At 35.4% G+C, this 13,444-nt stretch overlaps 1 protein-coding gene across 2 annotated transcripts in view; it reads right to left on the bottom strand.

Moving 5' to 3' along the window:
• Positions 1 to 340: 340 nt before the first annotated feature.
• The window catches only part of PSMD12 (proteasome 26S subunit, non-ATPase 12), a 31,842-nt gene continuing 18,738 nt past the window's right edge, over positions 341 to 13,444 (bottom strand). Inside the window, exons 6-11 of one of the 2 annotated variants that reach the window (XM_004432672.3) lie at positions 8,282 to 8,431; positions 8,059 to 8,193; positions 7,055 to 7,167; positions 5,989 to 6,163; positions 4,029 to 4,106; positions 341 to 2,794 (exon numbers count right to left, since the gene is read on the bottom strand). In XM_004432672.3, the coding sequence (XP_004432729.1) occupies positions 2,585 to 2,794; positions 4,029 to 4,106; positions 5,989 to 6,163; positions 7,055 to 7,167; positions 8,059 to 8,193; positions 8,282 to 8,431 (861 nt within the window). In that variant the 3' untranslated portion in view covers positions 341 to 2,584. Of the gene's footprint in view, positions 2,795 to 4,028; positions 4,107 to 5,988; positions 6,164 to 7,054; positions 7,168 to 8,058; positions 8,194 to 8,281; positions 8,432 to 13,444 lie in introns of those variants that run through there. The other variant, XM_087441455.1, reaches the window with a different exon arrangement.

Here is a 13,444-nt window from a genome sequence, read left to right as displayed (position 1 = left end):
AAACAAAGTTCTTGGGTCCCCCTCCAGATCTACCGGATCAGACACTCTGGAGGTGGGGCCCAGCAAGCTGTGTTGTAACAAGCCCTGCAGGTGATTCTGATGTGAAATAAGGTGGAGAACCAATAGTCAAGAGCACAATGAGGCACAGCCTGTCACCAACCCCAAATCAGAAAGAATGCAGGGGAAAAAAGCCAACCAGTCAGCTTTTGAAACAAATGTGCAAAATGTTTTCCCATTGCTTAAAACAGGTTTAGAGAGAGATAACATGATTTTAAAAGAAAAATGAAAATTATCTATGGCTTTTTGTTTGTTTTAAATGTAAGAGAATTAAAAAGAGAAGTGATCTTTTAAAGTTGAGTTTATTCTCCAGGTTTTCTTAAATACCCACAAATTAGTGCTTTTTATTGCAGCTATATCCAGGAGCGGAAAACAAATTAAAATATGTACTTTTATCATACATTTAACACTTACAAGAGATAGAATGGAACGGTACGAATTTTAAAGATGAGTTTTTCAGTGATTCAATAATAAGTATATGGAAATTGAGGATAATTACAGAAACAGCTACTGAACTCTCAAATAAAAACAAATTATATAGAAATAAGAGTAAAAGGTGTTTCACTCAAAAAAATCCCCGAAACAGTGGCTCATCACCTCTCCTGCTGGTTAGTAACCTAATGGAAATGATAATGAGTCAAGCATTGTCTTCTCCATAGTTAAAACATGGTAGTTCTTTTCACGAATGCCAGCTTTAGGTCTGAAATGTGAGATAGGATTTTAGGTTCTGAACATCTCAAATATTTTACTACCCTAGGCTAATGGAATCTTCTTTGTAATGCTAAGAAATTGGTAATAACTCTTGTTTGCTTGGATAGAAAAAACAAGAAATGGATGAGCAGTTAATCAAGTGGGATTTGGTCACTGGGACACAGTCACAAATGGCACCAAATCAGAACACACAAAGAGCTTAGTCTGAGGGTGAGCATGTTAAATAAAGCCCAAAGAAGGGGATCATTTGAAATCTTTACAGCTACATATTTGGCCAAATAGTCTAGGTTTGCCAAGTACAAGGTGAATGAGTCCCTAGAAAGATGAAGTTAATGAGAAGCTAGATTCAAATTAGCTCCAACCTGATTTACAAATTAACAATGCAAAATGATTTTATTTTCTATCCTTCTCATTCAAAAGAAAATTAAAACCATATTCTTACTGCTAGTGTGAACCTCTGATGTTTCTGAACTTGCCATATTTTTGATTAGTTTTTAAAGATAAGTAATAGCAGATGTTGATATTATTAATGTGACCAATACATTAAATTCCCAAAGAATAAAATTAGATTAATACTATGTTGTTATTCACAATGATTCGGCATAAATAGGAGAGGTCCCACAATTGTCCCCAGCCCTGGGATCATGAAATATGACAATTGAGTGACCATTAAATGGAAAATGAATTATGAGAAATGCTGTTTCCAGAATGCTTTTTTCCCATCTCTTCATTTGTATTTTTTAAAAAGTAGACCTTATACTTTCTTTACTTAAACATCATTTTAAATAACCTTGTTTCATTTTTCTATTTTTTCTGAAATAAATCAAACAAAAAACTTCCAAAATTTGTTCATATTGATCCCAAATGTTTCTTTTCACAGTAAAACTACTTTTGTTTAATTCTGTAAAAAAAAGTTAATACAATACCATTTGTTAAAAGGGTGGCCTGAAGTCTTTTTTTGGTCATTTTTAAAGCATTTTAGCTTGTTATCCAGTGTTCATATAATAGAACTAAAGTTCCTATAAAGAGAGAAGGAATTTGAAGATTTAATGATGTAATTATACCTACAAGTTAAAGCCACAAAGAAGTCTTATTTGTGTGTTAAATTGTGTCAATGTCACTAGATTTTGTTCAAAAACTGGTCAAGTCAGGGAAAGGAGGTAAAAATAAAGCTACTCTGCAACAAGTTCAACTCAAAAAAAAAAATTAAGCCTATAGCCAGCCTACCAGATAGCTCTATATTCACCCGGTCTAGAGACTTTCTAGAGACTAAAATACAAATTCTTCGCAAATCACAACTCTATCCCAAATGTTCTTATATGTTCTATGTTGCTTTTTAAATTCTACTAAATAATTGATAGCTTTATAACAGAATTTATTTTATTAAAAAAAACACTTAAATCACTACCCCACAAAATATTCAGAAACATAGGTAACCATAGAAAGTAAACGTGCATATTCTGCTTTTATCATAATTATGGTTGTTAGCTGAATGAAAACAAATAATAGCTAAAAAGATTTCAAATGACAGAAAAACATATTTGGGTAAGTTATGACACAATTTTTTGAGTACTCAGACAATATAATGTATTATATTTTTGCACCAATTGCAAATGCAAAGTTAACAATGAAATCAGGGAACTGAAAGGTTGAAAGGGGTCTCATACATATTCACTATCTTTTAAATTTTAGACAAAGGAGCTGAAAATAGGAAAAAAACCCAAAACACCCCAACATATACACCATAATAGTCTTTTTTTGCTTAAAGACTTCCAATTTTAACTCTTTTCTAAAAGCATTAAAGGCATCGAGACCCTTATTGTAGATTGTGTATCATCTCCTCTTTGGCTATGAGGTGTGTGGTTTTGTTAACTAGAGACATCAATGAGTTCAGTTTCTGAGACCAGTCATTTAATAAATTATTTGGATCCTTGGGTCTCTGGAAGTTGATAATTCCTGCCAACCTGTCTACTTTAGCAAAGATGGTCTTGTTAACTACTAGATTCGAGAGAAAAGCCTCTGACTCCTGCAAGAGAGAAAGACAAATTAAATTAAAATAGGATAATTATAGACAATACATAAGATTTAAGGAAAGCATTTTTAAATTCTTCATTCAAGGGCTAAAATTCAGGGCCAGCCCCGTGGCTTAGCGGTTAAGTGCGCGCGCTCTGATGCTGGCGGCCCGGGTTCGGATCCTGGGAGCGCCCTGAGGCACCACTTCTCCGTCCAACGCGAGGCCGAGTCCCACGTACAGCAACTAGAAGGCTGTGAACCTATGACATACAACTATCTACTGGGGCTTTGGGGGGAAAAAACTGAATAAATAAAATCTTTAAAAAAAAAAAAAGGGCTAAAATTCATTAGCAACTGCTGATTTCCTGTAATAATGTACTTATTTTACTGAGAGTCTAGGGAATGAATAGAATCTGAGTCCACTCAGAGTCAGGGCTGAGTCTCAATCTGCCTCCCTGCAAACTTAATCCTGCTGGTACTGGGCAAGAGCCTGTTGTCAACTGCAAGTTGGTCTATTCTCTTTTCTACAACATTGCCCCCTAAAAGCCAGTATTATACAGTTAATTTGTTTCCAGAAATGCTGGGTTAGAATATATGTTCTGCCACTTGGCAACTATGCAACCACAGGCAAGGAAGTTTTCTTCCAAGGATTCTGGTACCCTCATCCAGAAATGAGAAGAGCTAATGAACTAACCAAGGATCAAGCCTTCTAACCCTAAAACTCCATGATTCTTCTTTCTCAGCTAAACTGTCACAACAACTTCTGGTGACAGAAACGGCTTTTTAGACCATCACTATACACTTCACTTAACTCCTATCTCTTTGGTGTGGTACATTTTATCAACAGGAAACCCAGACCTGAACACAATACTCCTCTAACAGATCCTGGGACCTTTTCAGGTCAACTGCAGTCAGGGCTCCTTCACATCTTTTATTGCTACAATTCACTTTTGGGAACCTAGATATACTTATTATAGAAATAAATACCTTGGACTTCAACTTAATCCATGTAAAACTAACATATTTAAGTGAAGATTTTAACTAGTTATAGATAACATTAATGTAACTATAAACTTGATATGTAGGCTATTTTTTTGTGTTCAAGATAGCTTGAGGAAACTTTCTATCACCTAAACTTCAAATTAAATAATAAAACAAAATTGATTTTCTCACTTGATTTTTACAAGTCTACTGATACTCAAAATCAATGGCTACAAATAACTCAAACAATGGTGCTTACTACTTACATCAACAGATAGATCCAGAAGTTGTGCCATCCTCTTCATTGTTATCCTCGTATAATATTTGGCCATTATTCTAATATTCTGAGGAGAGGACAGAAGGCAGGGAGGACATAGAACAGTTGTCAGTAAGGCTAAAAGTCCATCTGTTTTCATATCCAAATAGGCTGAGTTAAAATGTCAGACTCAGAGCTTTTATTTTTTTATAGCCCACCATGGGAATGAAGCTGGCTCTAAACTTCAATAACAAAACTAAATATTTAGAAATTTTGGTTTCTGTAGTGATTTGTAAGTTATTCTGAGTACTGTCTACAACTCTTTTTAAATATATATAGTCAAAATATAAGCTTATCTAACCCAAATTAGTGGTTAAAAATTATAACATTTTTGCTAAATGCAAGAATCTAAAGTTAAGATTTTTAAATTACGACACGAAAGGCTAAAATTCAAAAAAATGACCCAGATCATCTCACAACACTACACTTTATCATCATTATAACTACTTAAAGGTAACTTGAAATTAAATTTCCTAATTTTCACTGGCAATGGTGCTAAAGTTAGAGGGACTCCCCTTTATTATTCTTAATGTTAACGTTACTAACAAAACAGCGGCACTCACAAGAAAAAATGGGGGAGGGTTGGGGGGGGAAATGAACTCATCTTTGAAGACAATGCACTTCCTCCCATGTCTATCAGGGTCGATGGCAACACCAACATCTCAAGAAGCATGAGAATCATTCTAGACCCTCCTTTTTTCCTTCATCCTTTAAATTTAATCAGTAACCAAATTCTATTGATTTTCTTCCTTAAAATAATTCCATTCCATTCATTCTTCTTCAATACCTCAGCTACTGCCTCAACTGAAGCCCACACAGCCCCTCATTCTACTGGTCTTCTCATCTCCAGTCTTTCATCTCTCCAAATCCATTATCCACACTTACTCCCAGAGGAATCCTTGTAAAATATAAGCCTGGTCATCATCCTCTCAGTTAAAAGTTTTCACTACTGGGGTGTACAAACTTTGTTATGATCCAGATCCTTTCTACATCTCCAACTTTCTTTCTCACTAAGCCCTTTTCTTGGAGGTCCCCAAGTTCCTCTGCTGGGTTGTGCCTCCACGCCCTTGCTCAGACTATCCCATCTGCCTAAATGGGATCTGCTCTCCCTCGTCTGCCTGCTAACTATGTACTGTTCTTACAAATCATAGCTCCCGCGTTAATTCCTACGTAGCTAGCCTGACCACTCTTCCATGTGGAACCAATCAACTCTCTCCTTATGCTCTGGTCTACTCTATGTATACTTGTACCATAATATCTATAATACTTTTATTTATAAATGCATCTTCCCCTATGATTTATTTTTAAGCTTTTTGAAGGCAGGGACCATGTCTTATTCTCCCATGTGTCCCAGCACTTCGTACAGTGTCTGACACATAGAAGGCTAACAATAAATGTTTGTTATGTGAATGAATGTTAACTAATTCAATTTGTAGGGACACCAAGAAGATCAAAGGTCAGGTTTAACACACGTTACCCATTTCCAAAACTACCAAGTGAGTATCGGATAGAAAACACTCCCCTCCACCCCCATCCATCCCTCACATTCTTAAGAAATTTCCTCTGGTTTATATGCTATAAAATCTTGAATTCTTAAGAGGTCCTCTTAAAACGAAGCATGCTAACACATAGTTATCTTTTCTGAAATGCCAAAAATAAGGGGAAAAAAAAGACAAGAGGGACGAAATAAATTTCTTGGGATAAACCCTTGGGAAATATACAATAAACATTTGAACAACAAATTTACATCACTACTACATTGGGCATAGAAAAAATATCCTAAAGTGAAGAATTAAAGAAATAACATCCAAAAGAAACACTTGATTATCAAACTTGAAAAATAAAAATTTATATTCAAATTTGCCAAAGTTTACTTCTAAATTGTCATCTCTATCACACCAAATTCTTACATGTTCAACAACTCTGTTCTTCAAGTCTTTCCACCTTTTTTCACCTTCCTCTGTATAACCAAAAACATCAGTTGCAGGACTCTCAAGAGAACCTTTTCTTAATTCCATCCCATAGTCTTCAACAAGTGTGGACCAACGCATCAACTCCATTGTGGTAAAAAGCTTTAAAAGATCCCTGTAAATTGCATAAAACTTAATATTCCAAATCTGTAAAAATTAAGCTTCATCCAATGGAATAGCAAATTTTTGAATATCAACGAAGACTATTTTTATAAATTTTTATTTGTAGAATGAGACACACATTGATTATTATTTATTTTACCAACTTGACTATTTTTTCCCACAGTAACTCTGAAGAGACCATTCCCGTACTTCACATTCTGCTCTCTCCTATACTGTATTTGCCAGTCTCTGGATTAACTGACTGTAAACTTACTAATGAAATAGATAAAAGAGAAACAGCTTTAAAAAAATCAAAGCCCACTGTGCTTATGATGAAGCCTAAGTCTGTTTCATCTAATAGATTTTCAGAAGTATGTACTTCTGAAAATCACAAAGCCCCAAACTACTGATAAAACTTTATCGAATGGTTAATTAAGCAAAAGCTGCTTAAGTGAGCTTGAAATAAAACTTCAACTTGCTTAGTGGTTTAGAATGAAATGTGTTATAATCTTATTACATTAATTTCTACTGCAAGGCCGGCCCTGTGGCTTGGTGGTTAAGTGCATGCGCTGCGATGCTGGCGGCCCGGGTTTGGATCCCGGGTGCGCATCGAGGCACCGCTTCTCTGTCCATCCTGGGGCCGAGTCCCACATACAGCAACTAGAAGGGTGTGCAGCTGTGACATACAACTATCTACTGGGGCTTTGGGGGCAAAAAAATAAATAAAAAATCTTTAATTTCTACTGCAGTGCTAAAAAACATTTCACCACTTTATTAACTCTAGTCTTATTCTCTAATACAATCTATCAGCAACCAATTAAGAAGCATACACTTAGGTTAACCAATTTTCTTTCAATATAGACCTTCTACTGAGATAAACTATAGTAATTATAAAAGTACTTACTTGTATTTAGGAATTTCTTCTAACTTCTTGTCACCACTTATTCGGTGAACCAAATCTGACTGTTCATTGTCAAAAGGAGCCAAGATTACATAGAGGACAACACTTTTCAGAGCCTAAAAAAGTTGCATAACACAATAGATTATATGCAAGATTAGAAACAAAATGGAAACTTTGGCAGGAACTGAAAAACCATGGAATAATTGTATATATTCGTTCTTAATATTGTATTCAAAAGTCTTAGGGGAAAAAATCATAACAGGCTGTTCTTTTCATAGTGTCTTTCTGTAACATTTAGTTTTCATAAAACTACTACAGTAAATCTTTGCTAATTTGAATTACTATCTGGGCTGACATTTTTTTTTAACAAATGTATAAAAGAAAAAGTTTTTATAATAATTCAGCAGCACAAAAGTGGAAAACTAGTTATAATAGTTTCTGCCGGGGCTGGCCCGGCGGTGTAGTGGTTAAGTTCGTATGTTCCACATCGGTGGCCGGGGTTCGCGGGTTCGGATCACAGGCACGGACCTACGCCCTGCTCATCAAGCCATGCTGTGGTGGCATCCCACATACAAAAATAGAGGAAGACTGGCACAGATGTTTCCTCAGCAGCAATCTTCCTCAAGCAAAAGGAGGAAGACTGGCAACAGATGTTAGCTCAGGGCCAATCTTCCTCACCAAAAATAAATAAATAAAACTGTAATAGTTTTTGTAAAATAATTTTCCAAAGTAATGCTAGATCTTTATCTGTAACCTTTGTTAGCAGGTGACCTGCTGTACATATTTTATATAGTAAGACTACATTTCTTCAAAGAGAATAAATAATTTAGAGTACTATCACAATTCCTCTGAATCAGTAAGGATAAACTGAACTATCAATATACTGAATAGAAAGCAGCACCATACAGTTGCATATAATTACTGAAGTTAAAATTATTTCAAAATAAATAAAAAATGCAAATTCTTCCTAATAAGTATCAATGTCAAGTATAAGAAGAGATTCTTACCTGTTGCCACTTGTCACTTTCTGCCTGTATACAGGGAGTATCATATATTGCTCTGTAGTGCTTACAAATAGACAAATAGGATCCCTCATGTTGATCCAGCTGAATCATTAAGTTATAGTATTTCAACTTTAATTTCTGAAAAAATGTTGACAAAATAAATTGGAGTTTATGAGTTTTTCCCCAAACACTTTCAAAGCAAATTTATAATAAAAGATATGTTTACCTCTGTATTTTCTTCCTGGAAAAATTTGGTGTTAATTTTCTTACTGATGATTTGTGTACGAATGTAATCCTTCACAGCTAGGCATAGTCTCATTTGCTCCAAAATAAACTCCACTCGCTCTTTCTTTTCCATTGACCCATAGGTTTCCACCTAGCAGAGTAAGCCCCCAAATAAGTTTATAATATTTAGTAATATTTTAAAATTGCAACATTAAATAGATATTAAAATATCCACCCTTGATAAGTAATAAGAACCTTCATGCATATTGGGAGAGTGTAGACGATAATATAAAAAGCTAGTTTCCTCCAGGAAATTACAATTTAAAAAAATCATTATACAGTAAAATTGATTTTTTTTCTTTTGGTGTCAAGTTCTGTGAATTTTAACACATGTATAGATTTAACTACCACCACAATCAAGATACAGAACAGTTCTATCACCCCAAAAAAATCCCTCATGCTACCCCTTTACAGTCACATGCTTCCCCCACTCATAACCCCTGACAACCAATGATCTGCTCTCTATCACTACAGATACATCTTTTCAAGAACGTCAAATACAGTATGTAATCTTTTGAGACTGTCTTTGTTCACTCAGCATAATGCTTTGAATAACAAGATTCATTCAAATTGTTGTGTATGTCAATAGTTCATTCCTTTTTATTGCTGAGTAGTATTCCATTGCATGGATGAATCACAGTTTATCCAGTCACCTGTTGAAGAACATCTAGGCTGATCCCACCTTGGCCTATCATAAACAGAGCTACTCTGAACATTACTGGACAGGCTTAGTGAATATAAGTTTTCATTTCTCTTGGCTACCCAGGAATGGGATTGTTGGGTCATATTGTATGTGTATGTCTAATTTTATAAGAAATCGCTTAACTGTTTCCCAGAGTGGATGTACTATTTTGCATTCCCATCAGCAATCTCTGAGAGTTCCAGTTGCTTTGCATCCCTGCCAGCTCTTGGTATTGTATTTTTTTATTTTATTTTAGCTATTCTAATGGGTATGTAGTGGTATCTCATTGTGGTTTTAATTTGTATTTCCCTAATGGCTAATGAGGAAATACAATTCCAAATATAAAAAAAAAAGATGATACCAGTTGCAGCTTTCTATTTATATAAAATTAAAACCATTATATAAAAAAGAGGCACTAGTCTTTTTATTTATTTTTTTTATTTTATTTATTTTTTTTTTACCATCAGATGTTTCTTATTTTTTTTTTTTTTTAATTTTTTGTTTATTGCAGTAACATTGGTTTATAACATTGTAAAAATTTCAGGTGTACATCATTGTACTTCTATTTCTGCATGGACTACATCATGTTCACCACCAAAATACTAACTACAACCCATCACCACACACATGTCGCAAATTATCCCTTTCACCCTCCTCCCTCCCCCCTTCCCCTCTGGTAACCAACAATCCAATCTCTGTCCCTATGTGTTTGTTTATTGTTGTTATTATCTACTACTTAATGAAGGAAATCATACGGTATTTGACCTTCTCCCTCTGACTTATTTCACTTTGCATTATACTACTCACTGTCTATCCATGTTGTCACAAATATGGCTGGATTTAAATCGCTGCTTATGGCTGAGTAGTATTCCATTGTGTATATATACCACAACTTCTTTATCCATTCGTCCCTTGATGGGCACTTAGGCTGCTTCCAAGTCTTGGCTATCGTGAATAAGGCTGCAATGAACACAGGGTGCATGTACCTTTGCAAATTGGTGTTTTCAAGTTCTTTGGATAAATACCCAACAGTGGAATAGCTGGATCATATGGCAGTTCTATCGCTGATTTTTTGAGGAATCTCCATACTGTTTTCCATAGTGGCTGCAACCAGTTTGTACTCCCACCAGCAGTGTATGAGAGTTCCCTTCTCTCCACATCCTCTCCAACACATGTTTCCTGTCTTGTTAATTATAGCCATTCTGACGGGCGTCGGGTGATATCTCATTGTAGTTTTGATTTGCATTTCCCTGATAGATAGTGATTTTGAACATCTTTTTATGTGTCTGTTGGCCATCTGTATATCTTCTTTGGAGAAATGTCTGTTCAGGTCTTTTGCCCATTTTTTAATTGGGTTGGTAGTTTTTTGTTGTTGAGATGCATGAGTTCTTTACATATTTTGGAGATTAAGCCCTTATCAGATGTATGGTTTGCAAACATCTTCTCCCAATTGTTAGGTTGTCTTTTCTTTTTGTTGATGGTTTCCTTAGCTGTGCAGAAGCTTTTTAATTTGATGTAGTCCCATTTGTTTATTTTTTCTATTGTTTCTCTTGCCCGGTCAGATGTGGTGTTTGAAAAGATGTTGCTAAGACTGATGTGGAAGAGCGTACTTGCCTATGTTTTCTTCTAGAAGTTTCACAGTTTCAGGTCTTACATTCAAGTCTTTAATCCATTTGGAGTTAATTTTTGTGTATGGTGTAAGGTAAGGGTCTACTTTCATTTTTTTGCATATGGCTATCCAGTTTTCCCAACACCATTTGTTGAAGAGACTTTCTTTTCCCCATTGTATGTTCTTGGCTCCTTTGTCGAAGATTAGCTGTCCATAGATGTGTGGGTTTATTTCTGGGCTTTCGATTCTATTCCATTGATCTGTGAGTCTGTTTTTGTGCCAGTACCATGCTGTTTTGGTTACTATAGCTTTGTAGTATATTTTGAAATCAGGGAGTGTGATACCTCCAGCTTTGTTCTTTTTTCTCAGGATTCCTTTAGCTATTCGGGGTTTTTTGTTGTTCCATATAAATTTTAGGATTCTTTGTTCTATTTCTGTGAAAAATGTTGTTGGAACTTTGATAGGGATTGCATTGAATCTATAGATGGCTTTAGGAAGTATGGACATCTTAACTATGTTAATTCTTCCAATCCAAGAGTAATGGAATATCTTTCCATTTCTTTGTGTCTTCTTCAATTTCTTTCAGAAATGTTTTATAGTTTTCTGTGTACAGATCTTTCACCTCTTTGGTTAAGTTTATTCCTAGGTATTTTATTCTTTTGTTGCAATTGTAAATGGGATGGTATTCTTAATTTCTCTTTCTGCTACTTAGTTGTTAGTGTACAGAAATGCAACTGATTTTTTGTATGTTGATTTTGTATCCTGCAACTTTACCATACTCGCTATTACTTCTAAAATTTTTCTGGTGGATTCTTTTAGGTTTTCTATATATAAAATCATGTCATCTGCAAATAGTGACAGTTTCACTTCTTCCTTTCCAATTTGGATCCCTTTTATTTCTTTCTCTTGCCTGATTGCTCTGGCTAGGACTTCCAATACTATGTTAAATAGGAGTGGTGACAGTGGGGATCCTTGTCTGGTTCCTGTTCTTAGAGGGATAGCTTTCAGTTTTTTCACCATTGAGGATGATATTAGCTGTGGGTTTCTCATATATGGTCTTTATTATGTTGAGGTACTTTCCTTCTATACCCATTTTATTCAGAGTTTTTATCATAAATGGATGCTGTATCTTGTCAAATGCTTTCTCTGCATCTATTGAGATGATCATGTGATTTTTATTCTTCATTTTATTAATGTGGTGTATTACGTTGATTGATTTGCGAATGTTAAACCATCCCTGCATACCTGGAATAAATCCCACTTGATCATGGTGTATAATCTTTTTAACGTATTGTTGTATGCGGCACTAGTCTTTTTGAAATTGAGACAACAAGGCTAAGATGACTCCTAATGGATGTACAACGTAGAGTTACAAAAGATATACACAAACACAATGTAGAGAATCGATTATACCAAATACTACGAAAAAGTTTCTAATATAATATTTGGTATACATATATAGTAAATGAACTTATAAAATCCAGAATGACACATTTATTAAGTAGAATGAAGTAAGACTATTATTATTATAATTTGGCCTGAAGATGTTATTTCACTGTCTTCTGTGTAATTTTTTAAGGAAAATAAAAACACATATAATGAACCACCAATGTTTCATTTATACATCTTCACCCACTCTCCAGGTGTCAATTACTTTGAAGCAAATTTCAGATAATACATAATATATAATTATTATATATTTATATTATATATAAATATCTCAGTATGTATCTCTAAAAGATAAACTTTGAAAGAAAATTATCATACCTAAAAATTCCTTGTATTACCAAATATCTAGTCAGTCCCCAATAGTCTCATTTATTTTTTTTATTTTTATCTTTTTTGTGAGGAAGATCAGCCCTGAGCTAACATCCATGCTAATCCTCCTCTTTTTGCTGAGGAAGACTGGCTCTGAGCTAACATCTATTGCCAATTCTCCTCCTTTTTTTCCCCAAAGCCCCAGTAGATAGTTGTACGTCATAGCTGCACATCCTTCTAGTTGCTGTATGTGGGACACGGCCTCAGCATGGCCAGAGAAGCAGTGCGTCGGTGCGTGCCCGGGATCTGAACCTGGGCTGCCAGTAGCGGAGTGCGCGCACTTTACCGCTAAGCCACGGGGCTGGCCCTCATTTATTTTTTTAATCAAATCAGAATCCAAATAAGGCTCATACTTCGCAATTGGTAGATGTTTATTTTTTCTTTTCTTTTTGAGGAAGATTGGCCCTGCGCTAATATCTGTCGCCAATCTTCCTCTTTTTCTTTTTTCTCCCCAAAGCCCCAGTACATAGTTGTGTATCATAATTGTAGAGTTGTAGCTCTTCTATGTGGGACACCACCTCAGCATGGCTTGACAAGCGGTGAGTAGGTCTACGCCCAGGATCCGAACTGGCGAACCCCGGGCCACTGAAGTGGAATGCGCAAACTTCACCACCAGCCACCAGGCCAGCCCCGGTAGATATCTTTCTTATGTCTCTTTTTTCCTTCCCATTTATTTGTTGAAGAAATCAAGTCAATCATCCTCTAGTTTCTTAGAGTCTGAATTTTGCTAACTTTGTCCCTGTGGTATCATTTAACAGGCTCCTCTGTCTCTGGTATATCCTGCAAACTGGTAGTTAAACCTAGAAGCTTTATAATTTATATAATTGAGGTTAGGCTTTTTTGCAAAAACACTTCACAGGGGATGTTGAATCATAAGGCACATAAATCCTCCTGGTTCAAAAACTGAGTCTGATGGCAAAACTATGGATAGTAAAAAGATCAGTGGTTTCAAGGGGTTAGGGGGAAGGAGGGATAAATAGGCACAGCACAGAGGA

This window comes from Ceratotherium simum, chromosome 16, assembly GCF_057802395.1.
Source record: "Ceratotherium simum simum isolate JZ-2026a chromosome 16, ASM5780239v1, whole genome shotgun sequence".
Lineage (NCBI taxonomy): Eukaryota > Metazoa > Chordata > Mammalia > Perissodactyla > Rhinocerotidae > Ceratotherium > Ceratotherium simum.
The sequence above is the reverse complement of the archived record's forward strand: the minus strand, read 5'-3'. Positions and strand labels throughout refer to the sequence as shown.